This window comes from Dipodomys merriami, unplaced genomic scaffold (genome assembly GCF_024711535.1).
Source record: "Dipodomys merriami isolate MVZ:Mamm:240054 unplaced genomic scaffold, mDipMer1.0.p SCAF_4, whole genome shotgun sequence".
Classification (NCBI taxonomy): Eukaryota; Metazoa; Chordata; class Mammalia; order Rodentia; family Heteromyidae; genus Dipodomys; species Dipodomys merriami.
In genome coordinates this window covers 63,217,098-63,239,030 of record NW_027205603.1, presented here as the reverse complement: position 1 = coordinate 63,239,030, position 21,933 = coordinate 63,217,098, and the positions used below count along the sequence as shown (strand labels likewise).

Below are 21,933 nucleotides of genomic sequence, written 5' to 3'. Positions count from 1 at the left end.
AAATCTATTTAATTGACCCATGGGTCACTGTTCTTTACACTCTGTGTTTGCTGTCTGCCCAAACTGGCTTTTCCTTCTGCTGTGCCAATGAACACTATCACCTTCCTACCACTTTCTAAAGGTAAAAACCAGCACACAAGTAAGGTACAGATATAATGACTACTATAATTCTCTTGGAAAGTATAAAAGTATAATCTAGTAAATCTTAAGGTAGAAATAAAATACATCAGCTCTAAAGTATGAATAGCCATACTGAAGTACCTATGTTCTATAAAGCCTCAGTGAAGACTGAATTAGCAAATACTGAAACTGTGCTTCTTGAGGAAATTATCTATCCTATCATATACACACCTTTTTGCCTAGCTATCTACAGAGCCTATCAATCTCACATAATTATAACTTTAAATCCTAAAAATAACCTATGATGGTAAATTCTGTTTCTAAAAGACCAGTCCAAGGCTGAGATGTTTAAACCCTAGCAGAGCTGACACATCTTGCACCATACTACACTGCCTTCTATGAACTCCACACCCCAGCCATCTCTGCATGACAGCAGACACAAGAAGGCAATGGCAAACTTCTGCATAGAGCAATTTGAATATACTCCTGCTCCCTGCATGTCCAGGAATGATCATCCAAGTTCCACGAGCGCTGACTTGAGGGCTACAAATAAACTTCAGTGAGTAAGCACTAATGTGTAACCTTTGAGAAAACATCAGCTCACGTACTACTCATTTAATAACTACTGAAGAGTTGGCAAAAAGCAATTTACTTTCAATGGAAGTGGCAAGAACACCATGTGCACCTTACCTTGTTGCTGAGCTTGGAAAGGTCTGCCCCCTCCATTATGGTGCTTTACACCTCTCTGTGCCACAAAGCCAGAGGACAGAGTGACGTTGGTGGGCTGGTTTCTCATTTTCTTAGCATGTTTTCTTTCCTTTGCAGTAGACATTTCTGGAAAGGGAATATTTTATACTGTTAGAGCTCTCTTTCAAAAGTAATAAGTGCAATAAAAATTCATATATAACTCAAAATTTAATTCTTCTGTATAATAAATGTTCATTTACTGTAGGTAGCTTGATGACACCAAAATGTTACTATGAAATTAGTCTACAGTACAAATTCCTAAAAAGGGGAAATTGCAAGGAAGTCATGAATGGTATTAATACCAAAAACGCGTTTCAATAGAAATAGTGGAAGAAGCTCTATTGGCATAGCCTAGTTTGCACTGCCGATTAACTAAATCATGTACAAATGTAGACATTAGATAAGTCAGTTGGAAGAAAGAAAATTATGCATGATTTTTAAAAATACTTAAAATGGAGGGACAATGGGTACTGATAGCTCATGCCTATAATCCTAGCTACTCAGAAGGCTGAGATCTAAGGATCGTGGTTTGAAGACAGCCTGGGGAGGAAAGTCCATGAGACTTTTACCTTCAATAAATTACTCACAAAAGACCAAAGTGGACCTGTGGCTTAAGTGATAGAATGCTAACCTTAAGAAAAAGAATCTCAGGGCTAGCACCCAGGCCCTCAAAGCCCCAAGACCAACACACACAAACACACACACACACACATACACGCACACATACATACACACATATACACATACACACACACACAAAGAGGGACAAAGATAAACACATACAGCAGTATTAATCATTAGACACTATGTTGAAAATGAACTATACTACTTGAGGGTGGGGAGAGGAGGGAAAAACTGGGAAAGAGGGAGGACAGGGATGACACTGTCCAAAAAGAAATGCACTATTTACCTGACTTATGTAACTGTAACCCCTCTGTACATCATCTTCATAATAACAATTTAAATTTTTTTTCAAATTCTTAAAAGACTATCTAGATTCTTAGGTAAGGGACCACCTTAATCAATGCTAACAATGAAAGTTATAGATGTGTTCATTTTACTAGTAAAAAGAAACTATCTTTGGTTTGTGATAGTAAGAGGCAATGACTTTGATCTGAAGTATAAAGGATACAAAGTGGGGCTGGGAAGGTGGCTCAGTGGTAGAGCGCTTGTCTTGCATGCATGAGGCCCTGGGTTCGATTCCTCAGCACCACATAAGCAAAAAGAAAAAAGCCGGAAGTGGCGCTGTGGCTCAAATGGTAGAGTGCTAGCCTTGAGCTGAAGAGCTGAGGGACAGCGCCCAGGCCCAGAGTTCAGGCCCACGACTGGACCCAAAAATAAATAAATAAATAAAGGATACAGAGTAACAGTCTAGTGAAGCCTGATTTACTCCACAGTTCCCCACCTGAAACTAACTCAACACACCCCCCCCCCCCTTTACTGGCTGCTTCCCTTTTAAACACCTGTTTTCTATTTTGAAATGAACTGCATTAACAATGTTACCTCCTAGAGACATTCACTTTTTTTTTTTGGTTCCTCCTGGAGCTTGAACTCAGGACTATCCTTGAGCCTCTCTGTGGTCAAGGCTAGCACTCTACCGCTTGAGCCACAGCACCACTTCCAGCTTTTTCTGTTTATGTGGTACTGAGGAATTGAACCCAGGGTTTCATGCATGCTAGGGCCAAATTCCAAGCCCAAGACATTAACTTTTATCAACTCATCCCCTACAATACATTGTATTGCTCTAAGTATAACAAATAACTAAAACGTAATTTTTATGAAACAATATGTATATCTGCATGTAACTTTTTAACCACAACTATTCTACATGGCATTATGAAATAGATTTGAAACCAGAATGTCTAGTCACATCAACTTAGGGACAAATACAAGCACTGGCACTATCCATCTGAAAGGCGCTGCATGGGAACACCAGGAGGCAGGGAAATATCTTGGTATTTTTAGTAGTAAATAAATATCAAGCTTACATGCTAGTATTTAAGCTTTAGCCTTCTACCTATGCAGAGAATTACCATCTAGATAATACAAAATGCTCAGTTTACAGTAGCTATTATTCTTTTTTATTTTTATTGTTTTGATTTTGGGGTTTTGGTTTTGTTTTTTTTTTTTGGTCAGTCGTGGGGCTTGAACTCTAGGTCTGGGCGCTGTCCCTCAGCTCTTAAAGCTCAAGGCTAGCGCTCTACCACTTGAGCCACAGTGCTACTCCTGACAATAGCTATTATTCTTAAATAAGTGCAATAATAGGTTGGTCATTTCACTCTCACTCTTTATTTCCCCCTAAATAAACACACCTCTATCTAGACCCAAAAACATTTTTCAAATTGAGTATAAGTGTAATTCTATGGAATTGACTAACTACTGAAGCATGTTATTCAGATTAGTCTACACTGAGATCCATTTACAACAGTTTTCAGCCTCATCATTGACCTACTTGTTACCCCCCAAAACAGCAGAGAACTACCCTACCATCTCCAACTCCAATCAGGATTCAAATGAGCCAGAAACAAGATGCTAAGGGGGTTGGGAAGGTGGCTCAGTGGTAAAGGGCTGGCCTTGCATGCATGAGGCCCTGGGTTCAATTCCTCAGCATCACATAAGCAGAAAAAGCCCAAAGTGGCGCTGTGACTCAAGTGGTGGAGCGCTAGCCTTGAGCTGAAGAGCTGAGGGGCAGTGCCCAGGCCCACAGTTCAAGCCCCAGGACCAACCAAAAAAAAAAAAAAAGATGCTGGGGGATTGTGGTAGTAACCTTAGGATGTCACGTCTCTGAACATTGGTTCTAAACTAAAACCTAAGCAAAATAAACTAGCATTAGATAGACCTCAAACTGTTCCAACTGGGGAAGAGAATGAATACAGAAGACATCCTTATAAAGACTGAGGGTATCTTATAACTTCTAAGCCAGTTTTATACCTATTCCTAATCACCACGATTTGTGTTTATTTCCATATTCACTCAGTTCTTTTGTGTCTTTGTGTTCAACATGTTAATGCATACTAAACATACTAAAGATTTGGACTTCCAAATCTTTAATAAAAGGATGTCATGGTTTCTCATATAGTGTAGTATCCTCTGGCTAATCAGATTCACTACTTGCTAGACAACTGAGGAACCAGCCAACTGGTCTCCATTTTCTTCCACTTCTGAAAAATGCTGCTTGACATAAAATCTGCCTTCCGAGGTATCTTCTTTAATAGGAAATATGTTACACAAGTTGAATTTATTTGTAACATGAGAGCTTTCTACTTACAAAACTACATATAAATTATTTATAAAGAAAAAGCATCTTCTAGTTATCCAGTTTAACCAAATTCCACAAGCTTTTGAGTACCTATGATGTGTCTAACAGTTTCAGACACTGTGTAAACACCTCTGTAGTGTAAGGATATTGCTGGGTGCTGATGGCTCACGAGAATCGAGGTTCAAAAAGGCAGGAAAGTCCATGAGACTCTTCTCTCCAATTAACCACCAGAAAACAGGAATGTACACCGTGGCTCAAAGTGGTAGAGCACTAGACTTGAGCAAAAAGAGCTTAGGGACAGCGCTCAGGCCCTGAGTTCAAGCCCCACAACCACAACAACAACAAAGAAGATGTGGTCTGCTTTTCTCTAGGAATTTAGGTGTCTTAAACAGCTAACATTAACTGAGAATTTTGTGTCAGGCAACTGTTCTAGGTTCCTTATTCACTTAATTCTCAGAATTCTATGATGGAAGTACTTGCTAGGCTGGTGCTGTCTCTGAAACAGAGCAGGGATTCTTCTGCAATTCACACCAAGCAGTCTTGGTTCTACTCACTACGCTTAAAACATAAAATGCTTGGTGAATGACAGCTCCTATGACAAAATACTAAATTCTGCAGTACAGCCAAATAGAAATCTTAATGAAAATCTTCCTGTTATCATCGGGAAGAATACAAGATATCAGTTTGCTAAAATCTGATGGACAGCGATGAAAGCATATTTGGTAATCTACCTTGGGAACAGAAGACTAGACCAATAGAGGATTTAGAACAGTATAAAACCAAATAGGCTGGGAAAGACTAGGCAGATAGGTCTTTTTTCCAGGTTGGATTCCTAAACAGTGAGAATGATCTAAAGGTTCTTGAACTACAAGTAGAAAAGCAAAAACCGACCAAATGAGAGGTAAGAGAGATTCAAGGAGATTTAGTGTGTGTGTTGGTGAACATGGGCTTGACCTCAGGGCCTGGGCACTGTCGCTGAACTTTTGTACTAAAGCCTACATTTTGTACTCAAGCTCCATTCCTGGCTTTTTGGCCATTTACTAGAGGTAAGAGTTCCACTAATTTTCCTGCCTGATATGTCTTTGAACCGCGATCCTCAGATCTTCAGCCTCCAGAGCAGCTAGGATTAAAGAAGCGAGCCACCATTCTTGGCTCAAAGAGATTTCTTATGGTACATTTGAAAGCAGGAAGGTCTGAGATATTTTCTACCTTTTTCTTCGTCGTCACAGCCCCAGCACTTAGCAGACTGCCATACACAAATTTCAGGCTCACGATGTAGATGCTGACTGCAGGCTGGCACGCGTAAATGCCAATACTGCATATAATCACAGGATGGACTTACCCAGCCCAGAGTAACCCCGCTACCGCAGCACGTGTCCCGCCCAGCCTGGACCAGGTCGGGGGCTATTCTAGCCCCAAATCACTTTCTTTCCTTTTGAAATCAGATCCCCGTGGTGGGGCTCAGCTCCAATCGAGGAGACGTGTACCGCAAGCGGGAGAAAGGACAACGCCCGGGTGCCCGCGTGGTCTCCTTAAAAGGGCCCGGCTTGCTCCTTAGAGCTGCACACGAACCCCAGGATGGGCTCCTTCCGACAGGACAAGGCGGGGAAGGGGCTGACTCGGCGCCGCAGGGCACCTGGCACAGAACGCTCTGGACCTGGAAGACGGGCCGTGGCGCAGCGAGCAGAAGAGGTCGGAGGTCCGAGGACCGAAGATATGCAGGGGAAGCCGGCCAGGACACGGGCACCTAGCAGGGAACCGCATGCACACACGCCCCCCTCCCACCCCAAGACTACTGGATGCCAGGGAAAATGAGGGCCTCGCGACCTACCTGTCCTGAGGGTTCCTAGGGTCAGAATGACAAGCCTGTGCCGCAAGTCCCCCCCGCCGCCCCTGACGGTCAGTGCAGCGAGCGAGACGCAGAGCGCATGCGCCAGCCCGGCCTCTTCCTGCACGTGGCCGGGAGTCGCGAGCGGACTACAACTACCAGCATGCCATGCGAGCCTTTCCTCTCCCTTCCTCTCCGCTCTTCCCACACCCCTCCCCCCGGAGTGGCACCTGTGACGGGGCGCGGGCTCGGTCAGTCGGTGAGCGTAGCGGGTCGCTCTAGCTCAGGCTTCTCCCGAACTGGCCGCAAGTGAAGGTTTAGCCATGTCGTCTCTAATCCGAAAGGTGATCACCGCCGCGAAAAACCCCAGGCCCATTGGTCCCTACAGGTAACGTGCCAGGACCCCGGGCGTGCGGGGTCGCGGGGGTCCGGGCTGGGGGTCGCTCAGGTCAGAGCCCGAGCAAGCGCCTCGGCGCGTGAGGAAACTGAGGCTGGAGAGATACTCAAGAGCTGGCTTAGCATTTTGTTATATAGGATTTTTATTTTTTGTTTTTATGTGGTGCTGAGCAATCGAACCCAGTGCCTCATGCATGCGAGGCACACACTCTACCACTGAGCCACCTTCCCAGCCCTGATCTGAGTACTTAAAACTTTGGTTCAGCCAGGTGCCAGTGCTCACGCCTGTAATCCTAGCTACTCTGGAGATGTGAGGATTGAAATTCAAAGCCAACCCAGGACAGCAAAATCCCATGAGACTCTTATCTCCAATAAACTACCCCCCAAAAAAGCCGTAAGTGGCACTGTGGCTCAAGGGGTAGAGCTAGCCTTGAGCACCAAGGGGCTCAAGGACAGCACGCAGGCCCTGAGTCTAAGCCCCAGGACTGGTCAAAAGAAAAACAAAAAACAAAACCTTGGTTTATTTCTCCTCCCACAGTAACTTCACCTCTTTTAGTTTGCTTCTTTATCTTCTAAATGGACATAACCATAACACTGTCTCATGAGATTATTGTGGGGATTAAATAAGAAAGTAACCCATTAAAATTAGACTTTAGCAGGGCCTACATTGTGACTTTTTTTTTTTTTTGGTCAGTTGTGGGGCTTGAACTCTGGGCTTGGGCGCTGTCCCTGTGCTCTTCAGCTCAAGGAGAGTGCTCTAACACTTGAGCCACAGCACCACTTCAGTTTTTGAGTGGTTTATTGGAGATAAAGAGTCTCACAGACTTTCTTGCCCGAGCTGGCATTGAACCTTGAGCCTCAGATCTCAGCCTCCTGAGTAGCTAGGATTACAGGCGAGAGCCACTGGCGCCCGGCCATTGTGACTTTTTTAAAATATCCAATGTATGAAGTTTGTTTTTGTTTTTGCTTTTTTTGTCAGTTATGGGCTTAAACTCTGGGCCTGGGCACTGCTCCTCAGCTCTTCAGCTCAAGGCTACTGCTCTACCATTTGAAACACAGTGCCACTTCCTGTCTTCTGGTGGTTTATTGGAGATAGGAGTCTCACACTTTCCAGCCCAGGCTGGCTTTGAACCATGATCCTCAGATCTCTGATTCCTTAGTAGCTAGGATTACAGGCATGAGCCACCAGCTCCCAGCCTGAAGTTTATATTTTATGTAATGAGGAACCATAGAATGTTTTTGAACATGAAATTAATAGGAAATCCTTTTTTAAAGAAGAGTAATTCTGGTAATAATTTAGATAGAAACCATTTTTCTCCTTCTGCCTTAATCCCTCACCCATATAATCATGTAGTGGTAGCAATTAGAGCATTTTGTTACTTCAGAACAAAACTTGACAAGAAATCAAGTGATAAAAGACACTTTGTTCTGAAGCCTACTGAAAGAGCTTATACCTCCCCTAACCTACTTAGAAATGTTGTGCTCTTTAGTCAAGAAAAAAAAACTTGACATATCCCTGATTGACTTTTAAGAACCATTTGGGGGAAGGGGGAGATTAGAAGGTTATGGGAAGGAGAAACAAAGGAGGAGGCAACAATGCTTGATAAGAAATGTACTCATTACCTTGCCCATGTAATTGTAACCCCTCTGTACTGTATTTTCACAATAAAAAAAGAGCCATTTGGAAATAAGTTTGTGTCATGGAGTTTGCAGTGAGTATGCTTTTTGAACACTTCTGGATCCTCTCCAGGAAGGATTCAGTGTGTTCAGCTTTTCAGTGGCTGGCACTGAGATGGACGGGGTGTTGTCTCAGCACATTTCAGGAGACTTTTGGACAAAGCCTTGAGGGATTTCAACATCACAAGCCTATTACATTGCTCTCCATTTTACTAGTATACAGTCCAAACACAAAATACAACATAGATGATTAGAATGTTTTGGAAGGTTTTAACTACTTTGCAGCCTACAAGGAATACAGTACACTTGTAATTGTTGAGAACTTCACAACTTGTCTTTGGATAGCAGGGTTCTTAGTCTCGGAAATCACACTTCCAAGCTGAGTGCCAGTAGCTCATGCCTGTAATCCTAGCTACCTATGGAGCTGAGATTTGAAGATCAAGGTTCAAAGCCAGGCAAGGCAGGAAAGTCAATGAGACCCTTATCTCCAATTAACTACCAAAGGGCTAGAAGTAGAACATGGCTCAAATAGCAGAAAAGCTTAGGGACAGCACCCAGACCTAAGTTCAAGCCCAAGGACCAGCACAAATGAAGGAAAGGGAAGGAAAGGAGAGGAGAGAAGAGGAGAGAAGAGGAGAGGAGAGGAGGGGAGAGGAGGGGAGGGGAGGGGAGGGGAGAAGGAAAGGCACACACAGTTATTTTTGTGAACAAAACTCTTTTTAAAAATCTCTAAGAGATAACTTTCATGGTTCAAATAATTTTAGGGCTGCAATGCTTATTTTTTTATATTTTAAGAATAATTGGTTTGCCATCATTAAGTTTTGATAAAGGCTAATATTGGATAGGCTTAAACTGCTTTTCAAATGTGGAAAGAGTTGAAGGTACTTTGTTTGCAGAGGGCCTACGCAGATGGCATATTTTTCACAGAACAGTTAACAGCATTAGCTAATAATATTGTCTAACCTGTGAAAAGATTACTAATTAACAAACTTGGTAGCTCCCTGAGGACAAAGGTGAAAAGCCCATAGTTGGGAAGAATTCCTAGCATCTTAATTTTCTTTTTAAGTGTAGATCCTAGGGCTTGAACTCAATTTGTAGGCACTATCCCTTAGGTTTGTGCTCAATGCTGGCACTCTACCACTTGAACCAGGTTTACTTCCTTGTATTTGCTCATAATTGGAGATAAGAGTCTCCAGGACTCTTATCTGCCTGGAATGGCTTCTAATCTCTATCATCAGATCTTAGTCTCCAGAATAGCTAGAATTAGTTTGAGCTGCCAGTGCCTGGCTCTAGCCTTTAAAATTTTAAGTTTCATTGTGGTGTCCTCATTTATGAAAATAAAATCTTTGGCCATACTTGCCCCCTCTATTACTCTTTCTTACCCCTCCACTTTCTTCCTTTTTAAATAGTCTTTAAAGGGTTTAGTTATTGTATTTATATACATGCACATAAAGAACTTTGACTATAATCACAAAACACTACCAACACTCTCACCCTCCCATCAGTATCTTCCCACGAACAACCCCCTTTTACATTCATGTTACTGTTTTAAGTATTCCTAGACTTTCTGAGTTCTATTACTATTTCATCTCCCCAAATCACATGTTATGACCCCAACAGGTCCCACTTAAAAGATAGGTTATTTTCAAGCAAAATTGTTGAAGATTTTCAGAGATTAGAGAATAGCATAAAGACAAAGTTATAACATGCCAATTATGTGTAAGGAATCACCTGGGCTCTGAGGCAGAAACTTGGTAAGATACTATCTCTACTCTTAAAGAGCTTTGAGTCTTAAGATACTGGGAGAGGATAAGAATAAACTAGCTGTAACCCAAGGCAGGATCTTTTACAGCACCTTAAAAAGCCAGGAGTGTAGTTATCCTAACTATAGAAGATCTCTGAGCCCCCCAGGCAAAAGTGAAACTTGTCTGAAAAATATAGCAAAAAAGGGCTGGGGTGGGATAGGGCCACAGCTTAAGTGGTAGAGCACCTACCTAGTAAGCAAGCACAAAACCCTGAGTTCAAACCCCAGTATAACCCTTGCCCTCTCCCTCCGCCCCCCCAAAAGGCCATTTTTAACATCTTCCATTGGAATGGCTTGTCTGAAAATTGCTTTTTTTTTTTTTTCTGGTGCCTGTCCTGGGGCTTGAACTTAGGCCCTGAGTACTGCTCAATGATAGTGTTATACCACTTGAGCCACAGCTCCACTTTCAGCTTTTTTGATGCTTAACTGAACAGCCTTATAGACCTTTCTGCCCAGGTGGGCTTTGAACTATGATCCTCAGATTTCAGCCTCCTGAGTAGCTAAGATTACAAACAGGAGCCACCAGCCTGATGAATTACTTATTTTTTCTGAGTACCCTGGCTTTTTTTTTTTTTTTTTTTGGTATCCCAACTGAATTATTTTGCTTATTAAAATAATCACTGTTTTCATTGAAGAGTTCCATAACTTTTGGTAAATGTATAAGGAATATACAATCTCTCATAGCTGTTTGTGTTCATTCCACACCCAGGCCCCATACAGCCAGTGTACTTTTTAGTATTACTATTTTATATTTTCTCAAATTTCATATGAGTGAAAGCAACAATACATAATCTCTAGGGTTTGTTTATTTTTTACCAGTCATGGGGCCTGAACTCTGGGCCTAGGCACTGTCCCTCAGCTCTTCAGCTCAAAGTAGAACTCTACCACTTGAGCCACAGTGCCGCTTCTGGCTTTTTCTGCTTATGTGGTGCTGAGGAATCAAACCCAGGGCCTCAGGCATGCAAGGCAAACACTCTACCACTGAGCCATCTTCCCAGCCCTCTCTAGTTATTGTTTATCAATAATCTGGTTTTGGTTTTCTTTTTTGTTATCATAGACAATGATGTTCTAAAATTTCAAGTAAGGTCCTTTATAAAAAATAAAAATAAAAAATAAAAAGCCTTTGTGGCAGTGTTAAGATTTGAAATCAGGGCCTTGTACTTGCTAGGCAGAAGCTCTACCCCTTGAACCATGCCTCCAGGCCCCTGTAAGGTGTCTAGACTTTTTTTGGGGGGGGGGATGTCCAGTGTGAGGCCTGAACTCTGGGCCTGGGTGCTGTCCCTCAGCTCTTCAGCTCAAGGCTAGCGCTCTACCACTTGAGCCACAGCACCACTTCTGGCTTTTTTCTTTTTGCTTATGTGGTGCTGAGGAATCGAACCCAGGGCCTCAGGCATGCAAGGCAAGCACTCTACCACTGAGCCACCTTCCCAGCCCCTAGACATATGTTTTCATTTCTCTTAGATAGTTGTCTGGAGGTGGTGGGGGGAACTTCTGGGTGTGTGTTTAGGTTTTTAGGAAAGTGAATAATTGTTTCCCAAGGTGCTGTGTCATTTTTGCACTCTTATCTTCAGGTTTTGCTTTGTGTATCTCTAATGGCTGATATTATTGAGCAACTTTCATGTCCTCCTTAGTTCTTTGGTTTTAGATATACAAAGATAGACCAGTGGTATTACACAAATGGTGTTCACTGTATTTTGTTGGGTTGTATATCTTCATATTTTTGAGCTGTATGAATTTCTTTCATGTAATCTGGACCTAAGTCCTTTACAGACATGTTTGCAAATATTTTTCTCCCAATCTGATTTGTCTTTCCATTTCTTACAACTATTTTCGATCAACATTTTTTGAAGACTGATTTATAATTTTTCATTGTACAAGTTGTGCTTTTTAGGCCATCAAATTGCTGTTTTGCTGTTGGGTCTTATAATACACTTGATTTTATATATGCCCTGGCTCTTTGTCATTGCAGTCAAGCTGTGTTAGTCGACCGGACTATGTACATTTCAGGGCAGGTAGGCCTGGACCCTTCAAGTGGAAAGCTGGTGCCAGGAGGGGTGGCGGAAGAAGCAAAACAAGTAAGTCTTTCTCCACAGTTCAAGTTCACTTTTCTTCTGCTTTTTTATATCAGGGAGTATTAATGATCCACTTGCCTGACGTTAAAGAGCTTAAAAGATCAATCCTTTTTAAGCTACTATTTGATTGAAGACAGTTTTTTGGGAAAGAGTCAGAGCTGTAATAAAATCATTTGCTAACCAAAGAGAAATATTCTACCTCCTTATCACTAAAATGACTTTAAACCCGAATTATCAAAATCAAATGACATGTTGTCACTTCCATGTAGATTGGGAAATTTTCTTTTCAGGGCCACTGACCTTTGGTCCCTTCCACTACCACCATAGCATTTGTTAGTAAGAGAAAAATATCAAAGATTAAATGTAGCAAGTTTTTTTGTTTTTTGTTTGTTTTTTAAAAAGATTAGGGCCTGGGGATGTAGCTCAGTAGCATGTTTTCAGAACATGTACAAGGCTGTGGGCTACACCACAGAAGAAATGGGGACTATAATCCTAATCCAGTAATATAATTAAATTCTATTTATGTACTTATTTATTTTTGTCATTCATGGAGCTTGAACTCAGGGCCTAGACACTGTACCTGAGCTCTTTGCTCAAGGCTAGCATTCTACCACTTTGAGCCACAGCACCACGTCTGGTTTTCTGGTGGTTAATTGGAGATAAGAATATCATGGACTTTCCTGTCTGGGCTAACTTTGAACCACAATCCTCAGATCTCAGCCTCCTGAGTAGTTAGGATTACAGGTGTGAGCCACTGGCGCCCAGCTTTAAATTATAATTTAATATATTCACTGAGTCTTTTGTAATAACCAATGATAGGAAACAACCTAAAAGACCATCTATAAGAAACTGGCTAAATACGTCACACTAAGGTGATAAAAAATATTGATTGCTACATGGTAAGATAAAATCAAGACTGCAGGGGCTGGGAAGGTGGCTCAGTGGTAGAGCGCTTGCCTTGCATGCCTGAGGCCCTGGGTTCAATTCCTCAGCACCACATAAGCAAAAAGAAAAAAAAAGCCGGAAATGGCACTGTGGTTCAAGTGGTAGAGCGCTAGCCTTGAGATGAAGAGCTGAGGGACAGCACCCAGGCCCAGAGTTCAGGCCCCACGACTGGACCCAAAAAAAAACATCAAGACTGCAGAACAGCATGCACAGTGTGCTACCACATGTGTGAGTCTGTGGTGAAGAATGGACAGGTTTGGCTGGCATACACCCTGACATTTTATCCAGAAGGACATGATAGGAACTAGTTATGATTGCCAACAGGGAATGGGAAAGGGATATGCCTTTTAACTTTATGTGATTTTTTTAATGATTGAATTTTTTTCATCTTAAAGTGCATATTTAGAAGGTTTTCTTTAACACAAAAATATAATGAAATATCAAAGTATCACAAATAAAGTAGAGGGGTGCAGAATGTTTCCATTTATAAGTTCAGGGTAAAAATAAAACTGATGTTTTTCTAGAGGTGAGATTGTCAAATGCATATATAATTCATTCAGTGGTGGTTTTTGTTGGTGGTGTTGTTTTATGCTGGTACTGAGACTTGAACACAGGGCTTAGGTGCTTTGTGCTCCCTTAGCTTTCTCTGCTCAAGGCTAGTGCTCTACCACTTGAGTCACAGTTCCACTTTTGGCTTTTTGAAAGTTAATTGGAGATAAGAGTCTCATGGACTTTCCTTCTCAGTGTGGGTTCAAACCATAATCCTCAGATCACAGCCTCCTCAGTAGCTAGGATTATAGGCATGAGCCAGCATTGCCTGGCTCACTCAGTATTTTTTTTTTTTTTTGAGAAAAAGGAAAAAGAAACTGTTGACATCATATGTTGTTTTAAAAACAAAATTTTAGGCTGGGCAATGGTGGCGTATGCCTGTAATCCTACTTAGGAGGCTGGGATCTGAGGATCAAAATTTGAAGCCAGCCCAAGCAGAAAAGTCCATGAGACTCTTTTTTTTTTTTTTTTTTTTTTGGGGGGGGGGGTCTGGTCATGGGGCCTGAACGCTGGGCCTGGGCGCTGTCCCTCAGCTCTTCAGCTTAAGGCTTGCTCTCTACCACTTGAGCCACAGGGCCATTTCCGGATTTTTTTTTCTTTTTGCTTATGTGGTGCTGAGGAATCGAACCCAGGGCCTCAGAAATGCAAGGCAAGCGCTCTACCACTGAGCCACCTTCCCAGCCCACCATGAGACTCTTATCTCTGATAAACTACCAAAAAAGCTGGAAGTGAAGCTGTAGCTCAGATGGTAGAGCCCTAGCCTTGAGCACAAAAGCTCAGAGACTGTGCCCAGGTGCTAGGACCAGCGCGCGCGCGCACACACACACACACACACACACACACACACACACACACACTTTAATATTTATTATCTTCTCTTTTTTTTTTTTTTTTTTTTTTTGCTTTTTTTTTGGTGGGATCGATCTTGGGACCTGAACTCTAGGCCTAGGTGCTGCCCCTCAGCTCTTCAGCTCAAGGCTAGTGCTCTACCACTTGAGCCACAGCTCTACTTTCGGCCTTTTCTGCTTATGTGAGGCTGAGGAATCGAATCCAGGGTCTCATGCATGCAAGGCAAGCACTCTACCACTGAACCACCTTCCCAGCCCCAATACTTATTATCTTATCCTTTGTACAGAGTGAGGAGTCTAGAAGTTATTTTTGTGTCAGCTTCATGGATATTAACTGAAAAAGTGACATACCCTGGACCTGTAGAAAGGACTTTGTTTCAGTCTTCTTACTCACAAAAAGAAACAACTTTTTCATTTTATAAAACCAAGAAACAATTGACTTATAGAAGTATCCCCAAAAGAGTAAGGGAAATATTTCTGCAGCATAATCTGTTTAAGGAGTTCTAGCAAAAGGCAATTGATAGACTTTGATTCGAATTTAATTAAATTTAATTTAATTCAGTTTACTTAATTGATAAAATATCAGTGCCTCAGGCCTTTCTTGCTGTGGTTCTCAGGCTCTTACAAACATGTTTGAAATTCTGAAAGCAGCAGGCTGTGACTTCACCAATGGTGAGCAACTGGATTTTACTTCACTGTTAATTTCTATGTCTTCTGCTGTTGTTCTGAGTTTTCTTGTTGGTGGTAGGGGTGGGTTTTTGGGGTTTGTTTGTTTGTTTGTTTGTTTGTAAGTCATGTTTTGAGTTAGAGCAAATGGCTTAACCTAATGTATATATCTTCTAGTGGTAAAAACAACTGTCTTTCTGACTGACATGAATGACTTTGGTACTGTCAATGAAGTCTACAAACAGTGTAAGTAATTTCTACTTCCTGTCTTAAAGAGAAACAAATCTGTTAACAGAAATGAGTACCCATTATCAATTGAAAGCTACAGAAAGCTAGGCATGGTGGCACTTACCTGTAATCCCAACACTGGGAAGACTGAGGCAGGAGGATCAGGAGAATTCAGGGCCAGCCTATGCTAGAGAGTGAGACCATGTCTCAAAAAAAAGAAAGAAAAATAAGTGGCAGGAGCTGCTAAAGAAATGCCATCTTGCCGGGCGCTGGTGGCTCACGCCTGTAATCCTAGCTACTCAGGAGGCTGAGATCTGAGGATCGCCATTCAAAGCCAGCCCGGGCAGGAAAGACCGTGAGACTCCTATCTCCAATAAACCACCAGAAAACCGGAAGTGGTGCTGTAGCTCAAGTGGTAGAGTGCTTGCCTTGAGCTGAAGAGCTGAGGGACAGCGCCCAGGCCCAGAGTTCAAGCCCCATGACCGACAAAAAAAAGAAATGCCATCTTGTCCTAAAATAATACTCTGATTGGAAACATACCAATTGGAAACCCCTTACAAATACATTTTCCCAAAGCTTGTTTATTATTTCTTACTTGGGCTTTATAATCCCTCCTGAAAAAAAAATTTTTTTTTGGTCAGTCATGGGGCTTGAACTCTGGGCCTGGGCGCTGTCCCTCAGCTCTTCAGCTCAAGGGGAGTGCTCTACCACTTGAGCTACAGCGCCACTTCCCCTCCTGAAAATTTTTTATATCACATAAATTGTGTTTACTATTACAGTGGTATTATTGCAGTAGCCATTGTCTTTTCTCTGGCTCAGTCAGAATCACAAACCAGTTACATGGCATTTCTGTACTTCAGTTTCCCCATATGCAAATTGAGACCAATATACCTCCTTATTGGGCTACCTTTTAGGGCTGTTGAACAATAAATGAATTACTACAGCCTAGAAAGCCCTGAGGTTGACATGTTGAGAACAGAGTAAATGCAACTCCCTCTGTCATTGCGGTCATAGTACCACCCTTTCATCTGGTGGCATGCACAAAGCAAAAGCATTTATTCTCTCTCAAAGAAATGACTGAGAAGACCAAAGTTGGTGAGAAAGAACAAGCCATCTTGATGAATGTAGGGATACGTTCCCCATTTAAATGAATGGTTTATAAATAGTACTTTAAAGACCAAACCTTATTCTCATTAAACAAGATTTATTATAGAGGATGTTTTCTACCCTTTCTTTGTCCAGAAACCTAAAATAATTTTTAAAGTACCAAATATCGTAGGAATCATATAGCAAAATATATTATCAAACAAATCTGAATGTGAACCTCTGAAATGTTCATTGTATGAAGAACTGACTAGTACATTGAAGGATTTGTAGTGTTAAGCAGGAATACAGTGTGTGGAAACTAAAATGAAATTGTTTTACATTCAGTTTTCAAGAGTGATTTTCCAGCTCGATCTGCTTACCAGGTTGCTGCCTTACCCATAGTAAGTACACGTTAAAATTGCTCCCATGTACCATTTTAAATGGCTGCATTCTTTTCAGAATATAAGAAATGAAGCACCATGAAAGGAAATTTAAAAACAAAGGCAAGGAGCCAGATGGTATGGCTCATGCCTGTAATTCTAGCTTAGAGGCTGAAATGAAGAGGTTTGAGATTGGAGGTCAGCCCAGGCCAAAGTCCAAGAGACTCTTATCTCAAAGGAAGAAACTGGGAGTGGTAGACCATGCTTGTGATCTCAGATATGGTGGGAAGCATAAAATAAGAGGATCACAATCCAGGCACAGGCCTAAACAAAACAAAAATATTAACAAGACCCTATCAGAATAACCAGTGCAAAAAAAGGGGAGGTGTGGCTTGGCTATAGAGTCACCTCCCTAGCAAGTGTGAAACTTGCCGTTCCAACCCAAGAACCACCAAAAAAATGAATATATAAGTAAAAAAGAAAAGGATACAGTCCCTCCATTCCAAGAAGTTAAGGTCTAAAAGTAAACACTCATATTACATGCATAAAAAAATCTTATAAGGCAACATATGAACTTAATAGAATCAGAGTGCTTAAACTATGAGAAAAAGTACCGAAGCAGCTGTGTTATTATAATATTCCTTAAGGAATTATAAATTTGAGCCAAGGTTTCTTTTTAATTCTACAATAAAAGTTTCACTTGGCTATTTGTATAATAAAACCTCTAGGCCTTCCCCTGGAAAATACTCCCTAAACCAGTTGTACACATACTTCACCACTCTTGTCTGAGTGTTCTGTCCTCATCAGACACTCTTCCTGGGCCTCCTGGCACACAGTTTTCCTGCCTATAAAGAAGCAGCTCCTACCAGCTTTCACTTGTCACTTCCTACCAAAGAAATACATCTCCTAAGCATGGCATGTTTATTGCTTTAATTGGTTGTTGCTTGGAATGATCATTAACATCAAACTTACTCAGGTATTGGATATAGTAGAAGGAGCTCAGAACCTGAAATCATAGTACATGAATTTAAACCTCTCCTAGTTACCTTTGTGACTTGGGGCCCATAAATTAGCCTTTGTAAGTCTTAATGTATCATTTTCTGAATTGGGAGAATAATTATCTACCAGGATGCTGTGAAAATGAAATGAGTCCATGTATACCTGTCATGGTAACTTGGCCTGTTGTCATTTCCTTTTTTTTGGGGGGGGGGGGGGGGGTGCTAGTACTGAGGCTTGAACTCAGGGCCTGAGTGCTATCCCTGAGCTTCTGTGCTCAAAGCTAGCACCATGGACTTTCCCACCTAGCTTTGGCTTATAATCCTGAGATCTCGGCCTCCTGAGTAGCAAAGGATTATAAACATGAGCTTCCAGTGTCCAGATATGATGTAGCTTCTTAGTGAGTTTTCTCTATCCCTTCCCTTCATTGAAAATGTGAATGTGGTTAGTTGTGTGCAGGTACTTAGCTCTTTTTTTTTTTTTTTGGAGATAAGAGTCTCACAGACTTTCCTGCCTGGGTTGTCTTCAAACCAGGAACAGATCTGTGTCTTGTATAGCTAGGATTACAGTCATGAGTCACCAGTGCCCAATTTTAGCTTCCTTACTGATGGAAATATTCTGTTTTCCTTACAGGGAGCCCATGTTGAAATTGAAGCTATAGCTGTCCAAGGGCCTCTCACTACAGCCTCGTTATAAGTGGCCTCAGCTTTACTTGGGGGTTTTTGTCCTATCTTTAACATTAATTTTCACAAATGGATGGTTATTGTGGAAATTCCATACATAGGAAAGATTAGATAATGAAAATGATGAAGTTACTGATGCTATAAATTACACTTTTGTATACTTAATATGGCTAATTACAAGTGTACAGAGACATTAATTACATAGTTCAAATAACTAAAAATAAAGGAAAAGATATTATTTACTTAATAAAATAAAATATACATTTTAGAGATGTGAATAAAATTAAAGTACTCAAACTTGAATAGTATAGGTAAAGGAGAAGGAAGTGGACCAAAATTTTATATGAGTAATATTTTTCTAATGGAAATAAATAAGCATGTAATCTCCTGCAATGTGATTTTGTTTTGTTTTGTTTTGTTTTTGCAGGGATGAGGGGGGGTTGTTAGTCCCGAGGCTTGAACTCTGGGCCTGGGTGCTGTCCCTCAGCTCTTCAGCTCAATGCTAGCGCTCTTCCACTTGAGCCACAGCACCACTTCCTGTTTTCTGGTGGCTAATTGGAGATAAAAGTCTCACCAACTTTCCTGCCTGGGCTGGCTATAAACCGCAATCCTCAGATCTCAGCCTCCTGAAGAGCTAGGATTACAGGCATTAGCTACCAGCGCCAGGCTGTTTGCTTATTTTTAACAGTTTTAAATTATACGTGAAAGTGCAGTACCTAAGAAAAGTGGAAACCATGGAGGTCAATCGCAGCTGTTTCGTCTCCCTTTGTCGATCTTTACATTTTCACACATGTAATTGGGCTATACAATTTACATGTAACCATTTGGTTCGTTCTTTAAAGTCTTTTGTGTGTGTTTGTTGGGAAGTAAGGTAGATCTTGTGTAGTCCAGGCTGGCATCAAACTGCTGAGCTCAAGCAGTCTTTGGCCCCAGCCTCTGAGCAGCTGGGACCACAGGTGCTCACAATACACTTGGTTCTCAGGCTTTTCCTCAGTTTATGACAACAGTTACATTAATACTATCTCGTTATAGAATAAATTCATACAGAATTATGTAGATTAAAAAAGGAAACTCATTCCATTCAGCTCTCTGAAAAGAAGAAATCACTCTGATGTAGTTTGGATCTTGAACATACCCTAAAGACCTGCAACTCCTGAGAGAGAGACCTTTAGCAGTGGAAAGAAGTGAAGTCATAGGTGCGTGCCTTTGAAAGAGATAGTGAGTCCCCCGTCTCTTTGTTTTGCTTCTAGAGCAGCATGATGTATGCCTGTTACCACCACCATCTTACCACAGGCCCGAGGCAACAGGACCAATTATTCAGTAACTGAAACCTCTTGAACTGTGGACCTAAAACCTTTTTCCTCCCTATTAAAAAAAAGAGGACCCAGGTGCCCGTGGCTCATGCCTGTAATCCTAGCTTCTCAGAAGGGTGAGATCTGAGGACCACAGTTTGAAGCCAGCTTGGGCAGGAAAGTCTGTGAAACTCTTATCTCCAATTAGAAGTGAAGCTGTGGTAGAGTGCTAGCCTTGAGCAGAAAAGCTCAGAGAAAGCACCTAAGCCCTGAATTCAAGCCCCACAACCAAAAAACAAAAACAAAAACAAAAAAAAGGAGGATTCACTGCTAGAAGGCTTGCATATAACTGGTAGATGGGGCTGGGAAGGTGGCTCAGTGGTAGAGTGCTTGCCTTGCATGCATGAGGCCCTGGGTTCGATTCCTTAGCACCACATAACAGAAAAAGCTGGAAGTGGTTCAAGTGGTAGAGTGCTAGCCTTGAGCTGAAGAGCTGAGGGACAGCGCCCAGGCCCAGAGTTCAGGTCCCACGACCAGCAAAAAATAAATAAAAATAAAAATAACTGGTAAATGGCTAGAAGCCCATATGCTTTGTCTACCAGTGTACTGACCCCAGCAGAAAGCACCATTTCCTGGATCTCACAGGAGAGTGTCAGGTTGGTTCAACTCAGGTTAGAAAAGCACCAATCACTCTAAGCTAGGAAATCAGATATCCTAGCCAGCTGAGGTTTCATATAGGTCATAAGACTTTAAAATCAATGAGGCTTGAAGAGGTGAGGTGACTCCTGCCTATCATCCCAGCTACTTCACAAGAAAGATCTTGGTTTGGCAAAAAAAAAGAAAAAAAGTGGGAATCTACCTCAGCCAATAAACTGGTGTTACCCCAGCTCTGCAGGAGGCATGAGGAGGAGGATCACAATCCAAGAAGGCATAGAAAAAATCTAGAGGCCCTATCCCCAAAATAACTAAAGCAAAAGGGCTGGGGAATGGCTCAAGTGGCAGAGCACCTTGCCCAGCAATCATGAGGCCTTAAATTCAAGCCCAGGTACCACAAAAATAAGTAAATAAAAGAGCTGAGGTAAAATGTAGGTAATCAACTTAATTGACTTGTGAACAGCTTGGGTAAGGATTTTGAGACTTATTTTCTACCCCATAGAAGAGGCAATGGGTTTTATTACTTGTGACAAAAAATAAATACTACATGTTGGTTTTTCAAACCTATTTCCAGTCACAGCAGTCCATTGAAGTATAAGATATCCAAGAAGAGATACCAGCTTCTCTTTCTTATTTTAATAGTCCTTATCTTTGAGAGTACATAATTTATAGTTTGCTTTTTCTTCCTAAGCAACTTACTGGGTCAAAACAGTTTTTAAGTTTATGTAATAATTCAGATAAATAAATTCAGACATTTTATTAGCTGTAATAACTCAATCAATGTATAAATGGTGAACCATCAGTACAAAGCAATTGCATTTTTAATATATATTTTTATTATAAAGATAACGATTGTATTTTTAAAAAACACTTTGGCTGTAATTTTCCTATAGCCAATTACATTTAGTTATAAGAATATTGTTATGATTAAGAGGAAAGAACATTTGTAATCAAGTATAGAACACCAGATTTGTACTAACCCCTTGGGGAAATGAATGAGTATGAACCACCTCTCCTGCCCTCAAAAGGGCTTACAATCTCTTCTCAAGTCTTCCATTGGTTCAGCAATTGGAAAACCTTAAAAAATTCCAAGGCTGAGTATGTATCTCAGTAGTAGAACACTGGCCTACCATGTACTAAGCTCTGGTGAGTCCCAGCGCTGCAAGAAAACGTAAGAGCAAACATTCCATTTCAGTAAATGTTCATCTACGACTCATAAGTATTAACAGTGCTGATCTTATATTTACTACTCTATAGCAAGTGCTGGAACCTTCTCTATAACTCCAGTTATCTCCAGTGAGGAGAACCTTAAATGCTCAATGGACTTGACACTCTAATAAATACCCTGTTTTAACTAATTGTAACAAGTTTGCAACTAAAATATATATAACAGGGCTGGGAAGGTGGCTCAGTGGTAGAGTGCTTGCCTTGCATGCATGAGGTCCTGGGTTCGATTCCTCAGTACCACATAGGCAGAAAAAGCCAGAAGTGGCGCTTTGGCTCAAGTGGTAGAATGATAGCCTTGAGCTGAAGAGCTGAGGGACAGAGCCCAGGCCCAGAATTCAAGCCCCATGACCGGCAAAAAAAAAATATATATATATATATAAAACAATCCCGCATATACATGAACATATTAACAGTGCTGTTCTTGACTAATTGAATGGTAATATTTAGATTTCACCTTTTAAAGTTTGTTGTCTGAT

General features: G+C 41.4%; 2 protein-coding genes across 2 annotated transcripts in view; one reads left to right on the top strand and one right to left on the bottom strand.

The window, feature by feature from the left end:
- Positions 1 to 6,024, bottom strand: part of Pop1 (POP1 homolog, ribonuclease P/MRP subunit) — a 37,173-nt gene extending 31,149 nt beyond the window's left edge. The window contains exons 1-2 of the mRNA XM_069991122.1: positions 5,958 to 6,024; positions 811 to 954 (exon numbers count right to left, since the gene is read on the bottom strand). Coding sequence (XP_069847223.1) covers positions 811 to 952 — 142 coding nt within the window. The 5' untranslated portion in view covers positions 953 to 954; positions 5,958 to 6,024. The remainder of the gene's footprint in view (positions 1 to 810; positions 955 to 5,957) is intronic.
- A 139-nt stretch (positions 6,025 to 6,163) lies between these two features.
- Positions 6,164 to 18,677, top strand: Rida (reactive intermediate imine deaminase A homolog). Its single transcript, XM_069991121.1, has 6 exons — positions 6,164 to 6,342; positions 11,801 to 11,906; positions 14,863 to 14,917; positions 15,089 to 15,157; positions 16,571 to 16,626; positions 18,235 to 18,677. The coding sequence occupies exons 1-6, from the start codon at positions 6,278 to 6,280 to the stop codon at positions 18,295 to 18,297; spliced, it is 414 nt and encodes a 137-aa protein (XP_069847222.1). The 5' UTR covers positions 6,164 to 6,277; the 3' UTR covers positions 18,298 to 18,677.
- The last annotated feature ends 3,256 nt before the right edge of the window (positions 18,678 to 21,933 follow it).